At 43.9% G+C, this 20,767-nt stretch overlaps 1 protein-coding gene across 6 annotated transcripts in view; it reads left to right on the top strand.

Annotated features, from left to right (window-relative positions):
- Nucleotides 1–20,767, top strand: part of DVL1 (dishevelled segment polarity protein 1) — a 226,872-nt gene that overhangs the window by 124,345 nt on the left and 81,760 nt on the right. The window contains exon 1 of one of the 6 annotated variants that reach the window (XM_040325865.1): nucleotides 13,792–14,059. The exons of the other annotated variants lie outside the window; for them this stretch is intronic. Coding sequence (XP_040181799.1) covers nucleotides 13,879–14,059 — 181 coding nt within the window. The 5' untranslated portion in view covers nucleotides 13,792–13,878. Of the gene's footprint in view, nucleotides 1–13,791; nucleotides 14,060–20,767 lie in introns of those variants that run through there. 6 annotated transcript variants of the gene reach the window in all.

Raw genomic sequence — 20,767 nt, 5'->3', positions numbered from 1 at the left:
CCGTGATAATGCATTTTTTTTTTTTGTCTTTTTGTGTAGCTATTCATTTCAGTTTATTTTTCAAATTGACTCCTGCTTTTAAGTTTACTTTAGAGTATGGTTTAGGGCCAGGGGTTAGAAGGTTGCAAACTTTATTAATCCCAAAGGGAAATATAATGGTTAAGTTAAATGTTAGTGCACTTGTGAGGCAGAGGAGGTGGGGTAAAGGGTAACACCTGCCACAGCTATGAGGAAGGGTTGAAAACTGTCACTTTTTATTAGGGATGTCCCGATACCGATACTAGTATCGGTATCGGTACCGATACCGAGCATTTCCCCGAGTACTTGTACTCGGGGGAAATGCTCCGATGCCTCACCCGATACCTGGGCACCCATCTTTCCCCCATGCTCGTCTTCTCTTCCCCCCGCTCCGTGAGCGGCTTCTCTTCCCCCCCGCTCCGTGAGCGGCTTCTCTTCTCCCCCCGCTCCGTGAGCGGCTTCTCTTCCCCCCCGCTCCGTGAGCGGCTTCTCTTCCCCCCCGCTCCGTGAGCGGCTTCTCTTTCCCCCCCGCTCCGTGAGCGGCTTCTCTTCCCCCCCCGCTCCGTGAGCGGCTTCTCTTCCCCCCCCCGCTCCGTGAGCGGCTTCTCTCCCCCCCCCGCTCCGTGAGCGGCTTCTCTTTCCCCCCCGCTCCGTGAGCGGCTTCTCTTCCCCCGCTCCGTGCCGCTCTCCCCCCTCAATCTGTCAGGGGGGAGAGCGGCGGTAGGAGCCGCTTAACCCGGCTCCTACCTTTTTAGAATGAACAGAGTCAGTGATCACTGACTCTGTCCATTCATATAACTGAGCATCGTAAACTGTGTTTACGATGCTTCAGTTTATGAATGGATAGGAGCCTCTGTCTCCTGTCCATTCATTTCCAGTGCAGCTTAGAAAGGGACTGGGGAATCTGTTTCCCTAGTCCCTTTCTCTGTCTTAAAGGGGAGATGTCAGAGGTCTGTTAAGACCCCTGATATCTCTCCAAAGACCCCCAACAGGGCTGATTAAAAAATAAATAAAAAAAAAAATATTAAAAAACAAAAATGTAAAAAACAAAACAAAACACACACTGACAATCCCCCTAAAAAAATTAAAAATCACTGTAAAAAAAAAAAAATACTGCCACTTTCACATGACATAAAAAAAAAAAAAAGTATTGGTATTCGGTATCGGTGAGTACTTGAAAAAAAGTATCGGTACTTGTACTCGGTCTCAAAAAAGTGGTATCGGGACAACCCTACTTTTTATTATAATCTGTGACCCTGCTGGAGGGGTTGGGAGCCATTCTCTCTTTCTGTTCTAGAGACTGTTGTCTCCTGAAATCTAACATTTTACAGTTGTTACTGAAACTAAATTGGAGGGTATTCTGACAAGGGGGATACTTTTCAACTATCTAATCCCTTTGGAGAGCTTTCACGGCTCCTGATGTGTACAGGAAGTGAGGGGAAAGCTCCTCAATGGGAGTTATCTTGAGTGCCATCAGTGACCACACTTGGAGAAACGGTGCTTTACACATTGACAGGCCTTTTGAATGTTTCTGTTAAAGAAACTCTATAATAGCATTATGTCCTGTCAAAGTGGAAGATAGATTTGTAGGAAGAGTAAAGCCTAAGGGGGTTTTCGGGGACACATAGGTCAAGTCATCCATATTGGTTCTATACAATTTGTCTTTAGTTTCACTCAATTTGTTCAAATTAAAGGAAAAAGAGACAACCAAAAGAAAGATTATAGATGGACTTCCTGGTGATTGGCTGAGTAACAGCTGGGTTGGAGGTGAGTCTTTTCCTGAAGGCATTTTTTAAAAAGTACCGGTAAAAAAAAATTCTAGTATTGCCAGTAAAATGTTTTGTATTCCAAAAAAAGTAGGTAAGGGCGTCAATCAGTGAGATGGAATATTTAATGAAGGTACTGTACTTACTGCAAGGAGAAAGATGTGAAAATACAGTATAGCTGCAGATCTCTCAGGGATGGACCACTGGTGTGACCATGGATGACTTGCATTTGCCCCTCTCAAATGTTCATACTGTTATAGAAAGGGGGAAAAGCAAATGTCCAGGATCTCTTAAAATGTATAGTTTAGGTAAAATCTGTCTGGAGTTTTTTATTTTTTTTCAAATATAAGTTTTATTAAATACGCACAAGGGGAGAAATCCCATTGCTACAAAAAAAGTAAAGAAGTCATTATACATGAAATACAGTGTGTTTGAGATCATTAAGCATGTTACATCAATGTCATCCAATTGCGCGGTCATGCAACGCTGTGATCTGTATGTGATTTTTGTGCTGCAGTGCATTGCAATACATTAGACATGCAACACTGTGACTGTTTTGACCAATGCGGTCCAAAGCTTGTAGTGTGAGTGTGTGCTAAAATAAGTTGTAAAGGCAGAAGGTTTTTTGTCTTAATTCATTCTATGCATTAAGATATAAAACCTTGTGTTTTGCACCCCCTTAATTACCTACCCGAGCCCCTGCTCTCTCCAGCGATGTCCACGATTGGCTGAGACAGAGCTGCAGTGCCATTGGCTCCCGCGGCTGTCAATCAAAGTCAGTCAACCAATTAGGGGAGATAGGGGGCAGGGCCAGGTCGGGGATCCGTGTCTGAATAGATACACAGAGCTCTGACCTGGCTTTGGTGTCCCTTGAAGCAAGCTGCTGGCTGAGGGGAACTCAAATGAGGGAGGGACTAGGATCAGTGAAGAGGAAGATCCAGGCTGCTCTGTGCAAAACGTGGCAAAAGAAAAGGCTGCTCTAGGTGGGGAATGGACTCTTCCCGTGGGTGCTAGCCTCGGCTCGTTGGCCATGCAGTAGATACAGGAAAGAATAGATGGCTGCACACCGAGGTGATAAAAAATTCTCTATTGTAAAAGAATCCATAAACATGAATGGCACCACAGGATGAGAAAGCGGGTACAGGTAGACGTGCTTAACACAGCGACGCTGTGCTTATTCATTACGTAATTTATAAGCACAGCTTCACTGTGTGAAAACGCGTCTACCCGTACCTGCTTTCTCGTCCTCTGGTGCCACTCATGTTTATGGATTTTACAATAAGGAGACTTTTGATTACCTCGCTGTGCAGCCATCCATTACTTCCTGCTCTGTGCAAAACCAACTACACAGAGGAGGTACGTATAACATATTTGTTATTTAAAAAACAGCCTTTACAATCACTTTAAAGTTTCATTAAATCTAGACTATGAAAAACTCTCATTGCATGCTACGTAACAGAGTGCACACTCACAAAGCCACTAAAGCATTAATTTTGTGTAGAGTGAAATATACCTGGAATATTCTGACTTTACCTGTCCCTCCCACCTCCCCTATGTTCCCATTGCAGCCTGAGATTGTGTAGGCCAGCTGTTGTCATCTACTGAGCATGCTGCAGTTGCAGTTCCCTTATAAGCTCTTTAATTCCTCCTTTTTTTTTTAATCTGTGCATCCCATGTTACTATAGAGCCACACATGTGGGCACAATCACAATAAAAAATTACACTTCCCTCCTTCCCTCCTCCTCCATGTCCTTCTATTGTTTTGATGCAGGTGCCGTCTGAGCAAAATGAAGGCTAGTATCACTCACCTTTGACTCTGCATACGACATAATAATGCACAAAAAAAAAATATTCCTTCTAAGCTTTACGGCTTCACAGCTGGTTACCTACTGCGCATGAGTGAAGCACGCTGCGATTTGTGAATGGTACGGCGGCGGGGGAAGGAGGGGGGGCAAACTTTCAAGGGAATCTCGCTGTGGCATAGTCTCCCAGAAGTGGGAGCGGGTACCTGTCAAAAACAGGTACACGCTTCCCCCTTTCCCCCGAAAGGTGCAAAATGTGGCAGCGGAGGGGAGGAGGAAGCAAATAAGCAGAGCTTCCCCTTTTGGATGGAGTTTGGCTTTAAAATGTAGCTCTTTCATCAACAAATGTTGCTGTATTATTGTGACATGTCAGGAATTTACCAATGCAGACCTGTAAAGATACTGAAAGGTGCCCTATAAGATAGTTGCAGTGTTTTACAAGGTTTTGCATGTTCTGGTTAACCTATATCGTATACTATCTCCAAATAATAATCTTCTCAAGTAGAGAGATTCCAGTTTTCAACAAAAACAAAACCGTAGGGTCGTAAATAGGGAGAGTATCTAACTGAAGCCTAAGATTAATGAGGCATATGACAGCTGCATTTTATGTGCCGTTTAAAAGCTTTCGGGGAACGTGCTATAAGCAACATTCTTAATAAATGAGCCGTAAGGTGAATGGGGGAAAACGACTTCAAATAAATACATTTTTGCTGTTTATCATATTCTTCTGCTTGTGCAGGAAAAAAACTCAGTGGCAGTCCCAATAGTTTTGAAAATACTTTGTGAGAAAGTGATGATTCATTTTTAGAAGTTCCAATTCCAGCTCACCCTGTGTGCTTGTATAAAGCCGCAGCTTTCTTTATCCGTCATTGTTCTTCACCATATCCTGTCCATCCAACATCTCTTCCCGCCGAAGACTGTCCCATCAATGTCTCTTCACCTTTCCTGTGTTCTATTCATTATTAGCTCTATCTATCACACTCTGTAAACCTATCATTTATTTATTACTGAAAAGTTTTTTATTGTTGAAGTAAGCAAAATACAACCTATCATTTATTTATGGCCCATAAGCACCAACTACTGTCCGTCTAATATCGGCCCATCTGTGACACTCTGTCCCCCATACATCAGTTTTATCACCCATACTTTATCCCCCTAACATCAGTCCATTCCCCACTCTATCCCCCCCCCCCCCAGCCTCAGTCCATCCCCAACCTCTGTTCATCTAACATCAGTCCATTCCCCACTCTATCCCCCCCCCCCCCCAACCGCAGTCCATCCCCAACCTCTGTTCATCTAACATCAGTCCATTCCTCACTCTACCCCCCCCCCCACCTCAGTCCATCCCCAACCTCTGTTCATCCAACATCAATCCATTCCCCACTCTATCCCCCCCAACCTCAGTCCATCCCCAACCTCTGTCCACCCAACATCAGTCCATTCCCCACTCTACCCCCCCCCCCAACCGCAGTCCATCCCCAACCTCTGTCCACCCAACATCAGTCCATTCCCCACTCTACCCCCCCCCCCCCAACCACAGTCCATCCCCAACCTCTGTCCACCCAACATCAGTCCATTCCCCACTCTATCCCCCCCAACCTCAGTCCATCCCCAACCTCTGTTCATCTAACATCAGTCCATTCCCCACTCTACCCCCCCCCCTAACCTCAGTCTATCCCCAACCTCTGTCCATCCAACATCAGTCCATTCCCCACTCTATCCCCCCCAACCTCAGTCCATCCCCAACCTCTGTTCATCTAACATCAGTCCATTCCCCACTCTATCCCCCCCCCCCCAACCTCAGTCCATCCCCAACCTCTGTTCATCTAACATCAGTTCATTCCCCACTCCCCCCCCCAACCGCAGTCCATCCCCAACCTCTGTCCATCCGATATCAGTCCATTCCCCACTCTATCCCCCCCAACCTCAGTCCATCCCCAACCTCTGTTCATCTAACATCAGTCCATTCCCCACTCTACCCCCCCCCAACCTCAGTCCATCCCCAACCTCTGTCCATCCAACATCAGTCCATTCCCCACTCTACCCCCCCCCTCAATCTCAGTCCATCCCCAACCTTTGTTCATCAAATATAAGTACATTCCCCACACTCTAATTTCTGATAGTATTAATAATAATAATTTCTGATATTGTTAATAATAATTTCTGATATTGTTAATAATAATTTCTGATAGTAATAATTATAATAATTTATGATAGTATTAAAATTATTTCTGATAATAATAATAATACATTCTAATAGTATTAATAATAACAATTTCTGATAGTTTTATTAACAATAATTTTTAATAGTATTAATCAGAGCTTTTTTTCTCAGAAAATAGGTGCAGGAACTCAACCACGACCCCGTTCATATTTCACAAACAGTAGAAGGGTCTTAAAGGGGCATTAAATACCAGCATTGCATTACATACAGATTGCAGAGTTCAGGGGGGGTTACACACAGAGTGTAGAGCTGTCACTTGTAAACACAGAAACCAGACTTCTGTGTTTACAAGTGATTGTGATGAGCAGGCACCAAAGGGTCTGAGCCAAAGGTGGTGGAACTGAGTTCCCCCTGAAAAAAAGCCCTGGTATTAATAATAATAATTTCTGATAGTATTATTAATAATAATTTCTGATAGAATTAATAATAATAATTTCTGATATAGTTAATAATAATTTCTGATAGTATTAATAATTTCTGATAGTAATAATAATAAATTCTGATAGTATTAATAATAATAATTTCTGATAGTATTTTTGATAGTATTAATAATTTCTGATGGGATTAATAATTTCTGATAGTATTAATAATTTCTGATAGTAATAATAATAAATTCTGATAGTATTAATAATAATAATTTCTGATAGTATTTTTGATAGTATTAATAATTTCTGATGGGATTAATAATTTCTGATAGTATTAATAATAATAATTTCTGATAGTATTATTAATAATAATTTCTGATAGTATTATTAATAATAATTTCTCCCGGTAAATAATTATGGGGTAAAATACAAAAATGCCCGCTCTGTCGTGTATCCATCAAGGCGTAATTCCTAATGAGTGGTATTAGGGTGGAAGAGGCAAAGGTCCCGATTACTACAGTTAGTAAGAATGTATCATTGGGGACATGGGGTCATACATAGTATACCAGCATCAAAGAGAATATTTAATCACTTCCTTAGTAGCAGAGCAGCTTCTATGAGACAATCAGGGATTTCTCTCCATCCTCATTCATACCCTGAGGACAGACACTTCTGAAGCTGCAAATCTCCAACAAAAAAAAAACAGAACCTTAGGCTGTATCTAGCTTGAGCGCAGGGGGGTATTTACATACTCTGTTGTGATTGGCTGGTGGCACAGTGACGTCACAGGGAGGTAGGGGGAGAGGAGGAGGAGGAGGAGGTATGAGTGTGTTTTGCAGGTAGCTTTGCTTGGGAGTTTCTGGAATGTAGCTGTATTGTGCACTGTGAGTATTCTGAACAGTGTTCAGCCGGACCATGTAAGTAACAGAGTATTCCTGATACCTTGTATGATAGACATAGGAAGAGTTTTACAAGTCTTGTATGTGGGATCTTCACACCTTTGTAGCTTGTTGTGTTACTTGCTTTGTATAGCACTGCTTAGTATTCTGCTGCTTTATAGCACTAGTTTTCTTGTGCCTGTGTATTGTTGGCCAGACATGAAACAACTTAATATCCAATCATACTGGTCATCAATTTACTGTCCGGGAGAAAAATAATCAGAATATCAAAGATTGTTCGGTGAGCCATAAACGTTATGATCATATTGATCTATCGGCTTTCCTATGATCGCCTTTTTCTGACCAGACCAATCACAACGTTGGATCAGTTTTGCTCAAAATCAATTGGGATGACACAGCATGTTTTCAATAGTTCATAGATTCAATCGTTCTGGGGCAGATCCACAGAGAGAGTACGCCGGCGTATCTACTGATACGCCGGCGTACTTTCAAATTTCCCGCGTCGTATCGTTGTTTTGAATCCTCAAAACAAGATACGACGGCATCTGGGTTAGATCCGACAGGCGTAAGTCTTCGTACGCCTTCGGATCTAAGATGCAATTCTTCGGCGTCTGCTGGGTGGCGTTCCCTTCGTTTTCCGCATCAAGTATGCAAATTAGCTATTTTCGACGATCCACGAACGTACGCGCGGCCGTCGCATTCTTTTACGTTGTCTCTAGTCGGCTTTTTTCGGCATATAGTTAAAGCTGCTATTTCGTGGCGTACCCAATGTTGAGTATGGCAGTCGTTCCCGCGTATAATTTATAATTTTTTTTTTTTGCGTAAGTCGTTCGTGAATCGGGATGGACGTAATGTATGTCCAGGTCAAAACCAATGACGTCCTTGCGATGTCATTTTGCGCAATGCACATCGGGAAATCTAGGGACGGCGCATGCGCAGTTCGTTCGGCGCGGGGACGCGCTTCATTTAAATGAAACACGCCCCCTACCCGCCCAATTTGAATTCCGAGCCGTTACGCCGCTTGAGATACACTACGCCGCCGTAACTTACGGCGCAAAATCTTTATGGATTCTAACCAAAGCCAGGTAAGGTACGGCGGCGTAGCGTATCTCAGATACGATGCACCGGGGCAGATCTTTGTGGATCTGCCCCAAAGCGTATAGATTTACACCTAGATTTATTTATATTACGGTACATGGTGAGAAAAGTTTTATTAGCAATGTGTGTTGGCTTTTCCGATGAAAAAAGTCCATCGGAAATTCCCATCGTGTGTGGGCCCCATCGGACTTTTTTCATCGGAAATTCCCATCGTGTGTGGGCCCCATCGGACTTTTTTCATCGGAAATTCCCATCGTGTGTGGGCCCCATCGGACTTTTTTCATCAGAAATTTCCATCGTGTGTGGGCCCCATCGGACTTTTTTTATCAGAAATTCCCATCATGTGTGGGCCCCATCGGACTTTTTTCATCGGAAATTCCCATCGTGTGTGGGCCCCATCGGACTTTTTTCATCGGAAATTCCCATCGTGTGTGGGCCCCATCGGACTTTTTTCATCGGAAATTCCCATCGTGTGTGGGCCCCATCGGACTTTTTTCCGTCGGTGTTTGGGAAAAAAAATAAAACATGTTCTATTTCGAAAGTGCAATTCCAACGGAGAAAAAACCCACGCATGCTCAGAATCAAGTCGACGCATGCTCGGAAGCATTGAACTTCATTTTTCTCGGCTCGTCGTACGTGTTTTACGTCATTGGATTTTAGGCCATTGGAAATTCCGATCGTGTGTACGGGCATAAGAGTGTTCTAATTTTTTATTTATTTCTTCCTCTTTTTTATATGAAAAAGTAGAAATCAAAGTACAAATATTATATCCTTCGATTTTTTGGATTCGGAAAGATCATAACCAGTTTTCGATTTGTGCCTATTAACTGGACAAAAAAAGAACAAACTGTCCAAATGACAGATTTTTGAAAGTTTTTTTCATCTAGTGTATGGGCACCATAAGTTTCTTCACTTACTGCACTAAAGCCCTGTACACACGATCGGATATCTGATGGAATCTAATCCGATGGGTTTTTTCATCGGATATCCGATGAAGCTGACTTTCATCAGTCTTGCCTACACACCATTGGTCAAAAATCCGACCGTGTCCAAACGCGGTGACGTAAAACACTATGACGTGCTGAGAAAAATGAAGTTCAATGCTTCCGAGCATGCGTCGACTTGATTCTGAGCATGCGTGGATTTTTGACCGATGGACTTCCACACAGACGATTGTTTTTTTCTATCGTTTTTTTTATCCATAGGAAAATTTTAAAACATGTTCTATTTTTTTTATGGAAAACAAACCGATGGGGCCCACACACACACGATTGGTTCGTCCGATGAAAACGGTCCGTGTGTACAGGGCTTAAGAGTTCGTATAACCAGGGACACATAATGAGGAGTGAAGATCCTCTTACCAAGGGCTTGTAATGACATATTTCTATTGTTTTCTGTAACATACTGTATATATTATGTAGCCGCTTGCTCTTTTTGAGCCGGCGCTGTTGTAAACTTAGTATAGTAGAACAATTGGTTTTTGTATTTTAATTGTACGCAACGGAAAGCTTAAAGTACAACTAAAGTTTAGTATAGTATAGTTTTTTTTTTTTTTTTTTATTCTGGATAGATTTTTTTATGTGTCTCATTAGGGAGATTTCTCTTCACTTCCTGTCCTGTAGACTCAACAGGAAGTGAGAAGATATTATCTCATTGTGAGGGAAATTCTGGATAGATTTTTTTATGTGTCTCATTAGGGAGATTTCTCTTCACTTCCTGTCCTGTAGACTCAACAGGAAGTGAGAAGATATTATCTCATTGTGAGGGAAATCCAACAACATCCTGGGTGGACAAATTTCCTGCTGTACCTAATGTATTCTGATGGGCATTTCTGGTGTCTGTTGGGATACTCAGCGACTGCACCTAATTGGATGCATCCGCTGTTTGAGTAGTAAACCGCAGCAGTTAAAAAAAAAAAAAAAAACACCTGTAAGGCAATTGCATAATGTGCATTGCATTATGAAATACTTACCTTAGAAGGAAGCCCTTCAGCGGCGCGCTGTCACTGATCAGAGGACTGACATCTTTCCCTGGTTATTTCTCTGGGTTCATGGGCTCCGGTGGTGTGAGTGGCCGAAGCCACGATGACCTGACGCTAACGCATGCTCACAGGAGCCCTTGTTTCCGGCATGAAACTCCGGTATGCCGAACCTTCAGAGTTCCTGTGCCAGTGACGTCACCGGCTGCATCCAGGGTGAAAAACTCCTAGACGGTGCATGTTTACGAGATACAGTGTAACCTTGGATTGCGAGTAACGCGGTTTAGGAGCATTTTTAAATCCTGACCTGCTTTGCAAGCGCTATCACACAAGACAAGCAGGATTCAAGCTGCTGGGGTGTGCAGTACCGCATTTGGCCAGAGGTGTGGGGGGCGCTGGTGATGCTTGGAGGCGATTGGAGACACTCGGCGCTCCGCACCTCTGGCCACATGCGGTACTGCATAGACAAGCAGTGGGCATGGAACGGATTATCTGAGTTCCCATTATTTGCTATGCGGAAACTCGCTGTGATATACAAGTGCTTTGGATTACAAGAATTCTTCTGGAACAAATTATGTTCGTTAACAAAGGTATTACTGTATTCATTTTACCTACAGGTAAGCCTTATTATAGACTAACCTGTAGGTAAGAAAAACAAAGCGGGCTTTACTACCGCTTTAACTATCCGGATCCATCGACTTTTTAATGGAAGGATGTCGGGTGGTAAGGTGGTGACAGGGCCATCCATGGAGCAAATTCATCCTGTTTCTCGGGAACCAGATGAGATTTGCATAGTGTATGGTCAGTTTCAGACAGTTGTCAGAGGAACACGTGCCCATTGCAAGATTTCCTCTCAAGTCATGTAAAGGTGGCAAATTTTATTTTGGATTCACTTTCACCCTCATTCCCAGAGACTTTGGTGATCAGGACAAAGAGAAAGAGGGATTCTTCCTAATTGGGACACAGACAGCAATACGAATCTGGCAGCGGTTCTAACCCCTCACTACTCTATTCAAGCCAACAAAAAGTTTTGCCTTTAGTTATACTTTAACGCTTTCTGGAAAGTATCATATACCAGTCCATGGGTTGGCTGCCATTCCTGACCTCTCTGGGGAATACTAGTTGCCTGGCTGTTATTTTGATATAATGGTGGCAATACGTTTACTGACCTGGAATAAGTGTGCAAAGAAGGATTCTGACTTGACTCTGACTTTACATGTTGAATGCTTGTTCCAGGTAAGGGGCTCAGATAGTATAGATGCCAGAGACAGCCCAGAAACTACCATCTTTAAAAGCAGATCCACAGTGCAAGCCCTACAATAGTACAGTAAAACCTTGGATTGCAAGCATATTTCATTGCAGAAACATGCTTGTAATCCAAAGCACTTGTATATCAAAGCGGATTTCTGCATAAGAAATAATGGAAACTCAAATGATTCGTTCCGCAACCATTTATTCATAGGTCTTTCAGTTTATAGTCCATATAAAAAGATTATAGCAATGTGACCAGGTTGTGTAACCATAAAATGTCCATCCACAAATGGAAGCCTCCACAAGGGGATTAGAAGCAAAATCCAAAAGGAGCTACAGAGTGTAAAAGAGAAGAGAGGCGCCTCTAAGTGTAGCCATATGTTGCTAAATGTTGTACCTTCATTAACGTGGATGTAAACCCAATTTTTTTGATGTCACAATGTAGAGTATAATATTTCCTATCATCTGTGCCCAGTCTTGCCACACAGAGTTAATCCAGCTCTGAGCAATCCTCTTTTATTGTTCAGTGAAAATTAACAGACTTCCAGATAAAACCTGTCTAAATACAAAGGGGCAGATCCACAGAGATCTGCACCCACGCAGCGTATCAGAGATACGCTACGCCGCCGTACCTTACCTGGCTTTAAATCGAATCCTTAAAGCGGGGGTTCACCCTATTGACGAAAAAAATTTTTTTTTTTATTTTACCATAAAATCAGGCATTGTAGCGCGAGCTACAGTATGCCTGTCCCGAATTTTTTACCCCCGTACTCACCTTGTTCTCGTAGATTGAAGATACCGGGGAATGGGCGTGCCTATGGACACGGAGGATGATTGACGGCCGGCTCTGGCGCGTCACGCTTCTCCGGAAATAGCCGAAATAGGCTTGGTCTTCACGACGCGTGCGCATAGCCTGTGCGCAGGCGCCGTGAAGAGCCGAGACCTACTCCGGCTGTCTTCGGGGAGAGTGACGTGCCAGGGCCGGCCGTCAATCATCCTCCCTCTCCATAGGCACGCCCATTCCCCGCGGGAGACGAAATCTACGATCTCCGATTACAAGGTGAGTCCGGGGTTAAAAAAATCGGGACAGGCATACTGTAGCTCGCGCTACAATGCCTGTCTCGATGGTAAAATGTGTCGGGGGGGGGGGGGTGAACTACCGCTTTAAAGATTTCGCACCGTAAGTTACGGCGGCGTAGTCTATCTCTGGCGGCGGAATTCAAATCGGCGATTAGGGGGCGTGTTTCATTTAAATGAAGCGCGTCCCCGCGCCGAATGAACTGCGCATGCGCCGTCTCTAATTTTCCCGCCGTGCATTTCGCTAAATGACGTCGCTAGGACGTCATTTTTTTTAACATAGACGTGAATTACGTCCATCCCGATTCACGGACGACTTACGCAAAAAAAAAAAAAAATTAAAATTAAACGCGGGAACGACGGCCATACATGGCAAGTCTAACTATACGCCGCAAAACACCAGCTTTAACTATACGCCTGAAAAAGCCGACTAGAGACGACGTAAGAGAATGCGACGGCCGCGCGTACGTTCGTGGATCATCGTAAATAGCTAATTTGCATACCCGACGCGGAAAACGACGCAAACTCCACCCAGCGGACGCCGAAGTATTGCATCTAAGATCCGAAGGCGTACGAAGCCGTACGCCTGTCGGATCTAACCCAGATGCCGTCGTATCTTGGTTTGAGGATTGAAACTAAAGATACAACGCAGGAAATTTGAAAGTACGCCGGCGTATCAGTAGATACGCCGGCGTACTTGCTCTGTGGATCTGCCCCAAAGTCCTTTCCTCTCTCCTTGCTTTGAGTGACAGGTTATTTACATATCTAGCTTGCACATGTTTATCATGTTATGTTATGTTTATCATAATATGATGTGATCCACAGTATAAAAAGTGAGAAATCTTATACTCTACATTGTGACATCAAAAAAATAAATACATTTTTTTGGGGTTTACATCCACTTTAAATGTAACCACATTGCTACACTTAGAGGCGCCTCTCTTCTCTTTTATACTCAGTGGTGACGTGGCGCTACTTTTATATCAAGACATCGCTTGTATATCAAGTCAAACGTTTTTAAAAATGTTGCTTGTATCGCAAAACGCTCTCAAACCAAGTTACTCTCAAACCAAGGTTTTACTGTAATACATTGGGCTTGCTTATAATATTCAGAGCCAACTTAGAAGGCGTTTTTGCAAATATTGGGACTCTTGAGAAATTTAGGGCTCCACCAAAATGCCAATTCTTATTTTTCCTGTTTCACCATCATTGCAGATTATCAGACATCCGATGGACAGAATACTAGAGGAGACGAGTCATGTCTAAGGGCACAATCTGATCTATGCTGTCCTCCCAGCACTTATTGTTGTTCCTGATTAACTAGCAACACCTCGCCACATGCATTACTCTTAACTTAGGAGAGCCTTCTGGATTTGTATGCCTTTGCCCAAGGAGCTATCATGGTTACGTCTTCATTCTTGGAATGCTTTGGGCGGAGCCCTTCACAGCGTCCACGGTCCCACTTTTCATATAATCCACCAGTGCATGGAAGGAGATCCACACAAAGAGGTCATTTCAGTTTGCGGTGGCCTCTAGAACCCGTTCGTTGTCACCCAGAGGTCCAGCCACGAGTGTGTCACTGTAGGTATTACACAGGATCTTTGGTGGCTTTTATAGTGATGAGACTTTGGGAAGAACAAGGAGTATATCATATCATGGTCTGCATTAGCTTCCTGATTAGATGTCTTCTTCAAACCTTGCGACTTGCTTACCTTGTCATCCCGGTCTGATGTCTGTTTGGTAGATGTTGTTGTCTTTTTATTTGGGGTTTTGCAGTACATTTGATGATGTAAATATACTGAGACATTCCAAGTAGCAAATGAAGTCACTGAACTGCCAATGCAAGCTGAGAAACAACGCTACTCTGCTAAAGCCAGAAAGTTCAAAAAGTAAAAATTAGGGATGCACCGATATATCGGTGCCGATACATATAGGCCGAAAACAGCTGTTTTGGCGTCATGCCGAAACAGCTTAAAAATTGCCGATAATGGGCATCGGGTGCCCGTAAAAAAGATGTCCGCTGCACGAGACAAAGAGTGTCACTGCCAAAGTGTCCCTGAGTCCTCCTGACTCGATCGGCTATTCAAAAATAGGCTTCGGGCTCAGGAAAGCTCATATCCGCTCGGCCGGGTGGCGAATGCGCAGTTACGTAATGGCGCCACCCGGCGCCATTTTTGAATAGCCGATCGAGTCAGGAGGACTCAGGAGGGACACTTTGGCAGTGACACTTGTTGGCTCGTGCAGTGCACTCACCATAGGCAGAGGACGGAGCCGTGACAGCCCAGTCCCGTACAGCACAACACAGCCCTGAGCCCAGCACAGCACAGCCCTGAGCCCAGCACAGCAATGTCCAGCTTTAAGGCAATAAAGAAGCTGGTGGTGGCAGTAGGTGATGGTGGCAGGAGGTGGTGGGGGCATGAAGTGATGGTGGAAGGTTATGCTGGCACTGTGGCAGGAGGTGGGTGAGGTGATGGTGGCAGAAGGTAATGCTGGCTGGAGGTGGTGGGGGCATGAGGTGATGGTGGAAAAGGTAATGGTGGCACCATGGCAGGGGGTGGGTGAGGTGATGGTGGCAGGAGGTGGTGGGAGCAGGAGGTGATGGCAGCAAGAGCTGGCAGGAGGTGATGGTGGCAAGAGCTGGCAGGAGGTGATGGCGGCAAGAGCTGGCAGGAGGTGATGGTGGCAGGGGGTGGTGGGGGCAGGAGGTGATTGTGGGGGTGGTGTTTTAACATACAATTATAAAAAAAAAAAAAAAAATTCGGTCTCGGTTTCGGACTAAAATTTTTTTTTATTTCGGTTTCGTTTTGGTTCTGAAATTTCCATTTCGGTGCACCTCTAGTAAAAATGCACTTCATTGCAGCTTACCAATCCTCAGAGATATATATATATATATATATATATATATATATATATATATATATATATATATATATATATATATATATATACATATATTTGCAATTTTTTTATTTATTTTCACCTGGTTATCTGGCAGGAAGTCTGTTTTTTTTACTTCCTTTAAAAGACCATGCTGTCCAGAAAAAGACAGTAAAGCCCTGTACACATGGCAGGGTTGCCAACTTTCAGTAAATTTACGAACAGTTTGTAAAATCTGTACTTTTTGCATCTGTCCTTGATTCTCCATTACGGACATGTAGGCTGCCAAAACTGACATTCATTACCAGTTGCAACAATTATGGATTTTACAAACTGTTTGTAAATTTACTGAAAGTTGGTAACTCTGACACACGGGCCAGAATCTCGTCAGGAAAAAAACGTTGTTTTTACTGACGAGATTCTTGGCAAGAATCTCTTGCCGTCCAAGTGTACAGACACTCCATTCAAAAGAACCGCCATTCTTTTGAATAGAACAAACGCGGTGACGTCATCGACTACGACGAGCATGCGTTTGTCAGATTCAATCCCATTGCCACCATCTTGCTACACCCTACCTATGCCTAGGAAGCTACCGCGCATGCGTCAAAGTTATTTCGAGCATGCACGGGTTTCCACGGCGACAGGTAAATATACACACTCTCGGGTTTCTTGGCAGGAATCTCACGACGAGAAAATAGAGAATATGTTCTCTAGTTTTCTCGTCTAGGTTGTGAGCGGTTTTCTTGACGAGAAACCTGAAAGCCTCGTACACACGCTCGGTTTACTCGGTAAGAAAGCTCTGGCAGTTTTCTTGCTGGTTCTTGCCGAGTAAACCGAGCGTGTGTACGAGGCTTTAGAAGATTGTGTCAGACCAGTTAAAGTGTAACTAAAGGCTAAATATGGAAACTGTGTACAGACATGCTCTTTAGGACACTTTCACACTGAGGCGGTGTTTCCGCTAGCGGGGGAAAAAGGATTAAAACCACCTGCAAAGCTCCGTTCCGAAGCTCTTTGCAGGTGCTTCGGCAAAGTAGCATTATTGTAGAAAAGACCAGCAGTATCTCTTCTGCAATAAAATACACTTACCTGTAGATTGTACACTGAGCTGCGAATGCACAACTCAGTTTGCAATCCAGCACAGTGCCTGTAGGCCAGGATGAGTGCTCTCCTGTGCATGCGCTGGGATAACAACATCCCGCACCGGCCCATCAAGACAGCCCAGCACCCAGAAGAAACCTGGAAGAAGATGCCGGTGAGTGACCTTGTGGGCATCAGACCGTATAGGTGAGTATTGCTGCCTTTGGTTCTACTTTAATACTGACAAGGATGCTTATATTACTATTATTATTATTATTACTATTATACAGGATTTATATGGTGCTAACAGTTTGCACAGCACTTTACAAAATGAAGGCAGACATTACAGTTACAATACAATTTGATATTAGAGGAATCAGAGGGTCCTGCTTGTTGGCGCTTACAATCTATGAGGGAGGGTCAAGTGGTACAAAAGGTAATAATTGTGGGGGATGAGCTGATGGAGAAAGTAAAAAGGGGTAGATTTTGGCCGGTGTAGCGTATCTCAGATACACTACGCCGCCGTAAATTTGAGCCGCAGGTCCTGTATTCACAAAGAACTTGCGCTGAAACTTACGGCAGCGCAGTGTAACTGGGCCGGCGTAAACCCGCCTAATTCAAAATAGGCTGGTTGGGGGCGTGTTCTATGTAAAATACTAGTGACCCCACGTATTTTACGTTTTTAACGAACGGCGCATGTGCCGTCCGTGGACGTATCCCAGTGCGCATGCTCCAAATGACGTCGCCAAATCGTCATGCTTTCGACGTGAATGTAAATTACAGCCAGCCCCATTCACGGACGAGTTACGCAAACAACGTAAAATTTGAAAAATTTGACGCGGTTCCGACATCCATACTTAACATTGGCTGCGCCATGTTTTTGGTGGTTTATCTTTACGCCGGAAAAAGCCTAACGTAAACGGCGTATCTGTATTGCGACGGGCGTACGTTCGTGAATAGGCATATCTAGCTGATTTACATATTCTAGGCGTAAATCAGCGTACACGCCCCTAGCGGCCAGCGTAAATATGCAGTTAGGATACGACGGCGTAGGAGACTTACGCCGGTCGTATCTTAGCAATATTTAAGCGTATCTCAGTTTGAGAATACGCTTAAATATACGACGGCGGGGATTTGGACTTACAACGGCGTATATACTGATACGCCCGTCGTAAGTCTTAGTGAATCTACCCCAAAGTGTATAAGTTAGAAGCAGGATAGGCTTCTTTAGGGGTTTTCAGGGATTGTCTAACGATGGCTAGATTAGGAGATAGTCAGACAGATTGGGGTAGGGAGTAACAAAGGATGGGAGACACTCGGGAGAAGTCCTGGAGGCATGCATGGGAAGATTTGACAAGGGAGCTAGAGAACGGGTGATCTGGGGAGGACTGAAGAAAGCAGTTTGGTTGATATTTTGAGACCAGGTTAGTGATGTAGCTGGAGGCAGAGTTGTGGCTGTTAGTACTTTGAATTTTATTTGTTGGGTGGGCGGAAGCCAGTGGAAGGATTGGCAGAGAGGTGTAGCAGACACTGAACGGTTGGTAAGGGGGATGAGTCTGGCAACACCATTCATGATGGACTGAAGGGGGATAGTCTATGTAAAGGTAATCCAATGAGGAGGGAGTTGCAGTAGTTGAGGCAAGAGATAACCAGGGAGTGAATTAGAAACGTTGTGGTGTCATTGGTTAAAAAGGGGCGTATCCTGGAGATGTTGTGTAGGTTGAGACGCCATGATTTGGACAGGGATTGGATGTGGGCCTGAAAGGACAGTTCAGAGTCCAGGGTTACCCCTAGCACCCTGGCATGTTGGGACGGACTGATAGTTGTGGCATTGATCTTGACAGAGAAGTCAGGGGAACAGGGAAACATGGGGGAGGAAATATTTAGAGCTCGGTTTTGGATAGATTGAGTTTTAGGAAGTGGTGTGACATCCAGTCAGATATGTATGTTAGTAAATCAGTGATTCATAAGGAAACTGAGGGGGTGATGTTAGGGGGAGAGAGATAGATTTGGGTGTCGTCAGAGTAGAAATTATGTTGAAAGCCATGGGAGGCAATCAGCTGACCCAGGGAGAAGATGTAGATTGAGAATAGGAGAGGTCCAAGGACAAAACCTTGGTGGACCCCAAAGGTAAGAGGAATAGGAGAGGAGGAAGTAGAGTTGTAAATGACATTGAAAGTGCGGTGAGATAGGTAAGATTCGAACCAGTCGCGGAGAATAGATTTTTTTTTGGAGGAGGTGGTCAACTGTACCAAAGGCAGCAGAGAGGTCTAAGACTAATGCCGCATACACACGGTCGTTTTTTGTCTTGTAAAAAAACGTTGTTTTTTCTCATGAAAAAAAAACGACGTTTTTCAAACTTCATTTTAAAAAACGACGTTGCCTACACACCATCGTTTTTTCAAAATGCTCTAGCAAAACGCGGTTACGTACAACACGTATGACGGCACTCTGTTCCATTCAAGCTCGCGTCATAACTTGCTTCTGAGCATGCGCGGGTTTAAAAACGTTGTTTTAAACGTCATTTTAGCATACACAAGGTCGTTTTTTATGACACAAAAAACGACATTCTGAAAAACGACATAAAAAATTGAAGCATGTTCGATTTTTTTTTTTTTTTTTCGTTTTTCAGAAGACATAAAACAACGTTTTGCCCACACACGATCATTTTAAATGACGTTTTTAAAAATGTCGTTTTTTTCCATCACAAAAAACGACCGTGTGTACGCGGCATAAGAGTACGGAATAGTGACCATTGGTTTTAGCTGTTAGTAATTTTTTTGTGAGTTTTAGGAGAGTAGTTCCTGTGGAGTGTTGCAGGCAAAATCCAGACTGAAGGGGATCCAGAAGGTTATTCTCAATGAGGTGGCAGCTCAGGCGGTTGTAGACTAGACGTTCAAGGAGTTTGGAGGCAAAAAGGAGTAAGGGGATTGGTTAAGATTGGTTGGGGGGGTCCAGTGAGACTTTTTTTGGTATGGGGGTGACTAGTGCATGTCTTAGAGTAGAGATCTCCAAACTTTCTAAACGGAGGGCCAGTTTACTGTCCTTCAGGCTTTAGGGGGGTTGGACTGTGGCCAGTGGGAGTAGAAAATGCCCTGGCATCAGTGCCCCTTCATTGGTTTTAATGGGGGGTATAGTGCCCCATTGTTGATATTAATAAGAAGAATAGTGCCCCTATTTTAGGTGTCAGTAGGGGTAATGATGATCTGGCACTATTCCACCAGCTGACACCTATGATAAAGGCGAGCAAAGGGCCACATCCGGCCCCCCGGGATGCAGCGAGGAGACCACTGTTTTAGAAGGTTTGGGAAGAAGCCAGTCAAGAGGGAGAGATTGAAGATATGAGTTGAAGGTTGTAGGATAAAGACAGAGGGTTACCGTAGTATTTGCTAGGGAGCAGGGTCCAGAGGGCGGGTGGTTTGGTGGACGTTGGAAAAAGGTTTAGTGACTGCCTCAAAAATAAGTGGGTTAAACAAGGGAAGTATTGATTGGACAGTTGGACAAGGTGTGTAAGGTGAGTGAGATAACTGTATAACTATGTAACTATATCAGTACAGTGGAGATCTCGTCACAAATTGTATCAGTCTTATTTTTGAAGTGATTTGCAATCTCCTGGGCAGTAAGTTAATGGGTGGAGGTAATGAAGGACAAAGTAGAGAATTAACGGTAGAAAAGAGTTGGCAGGGACTGCGTGAGAGGGTGTCAATGAGAGTGATAAAATAGATCTGCTTGGCAGTGAGGAAGCAGCAATTGTATTTTTGGTGGGCAGATTTATATTGGTGGATCCACCCCAAGACAGGAAGTGTTACTGGTTGGTTCACTAGGTGAAAAAAAAGAAAATTAATACACATTTAGGGATTGGCAAGCTGCAATACAGTAAAACCTCGGATTGCGAGTAACGTGGTTTACGAGCGCTTCGCAATGAGTGTTTCTGAGTGTCTCCGCCGGCACCCCCCCAATCTCTGGCCACATGCGGTACTGCATACACTAGCAGTAACTTTGAGTTTCTATTGATTCTTATGGGGAAACTCACTTTGATATACAAGTGCTTTGGATTACAAGCATGCTTTTGGAACAAATTATGCTCGTAATCCAAGGTACTACTGTATATTACATTTTTGTTTTTTGGTTTAGATTTGTTTTATCTTAATCTGATTTCTTTCTTCTCATGCAGCCTGATAGTTGTTCACATTTAGGCTTCACATATGAGCATGCATATGAGTCTGGTGTGTCCTCGGTCACTGTTTCAGCCTGAATTGTGGGCTGAATTCGGACCAAAAGATGCACAGGGCCCCTGTGCAAATCGCACTGGAGCTGCTGTGGAGATATGTGAAC

Source organism: Rana temporaria, chromosome 10 (assembly GCF_905171775.1).
Source record: "Rana temporaria chromosome 10, aRanTem1.1, whole genome shotgun sequence".
NCBI lineage: Eukaryota > Metazoa > Chordata > Amphibia > Anura > Ranidae > Rana > Rana temporaria.
Note: the sequence above shows the minus strand (reverse complement) of the source record. Positions and strands in the feature narration are given on the sequence as shown.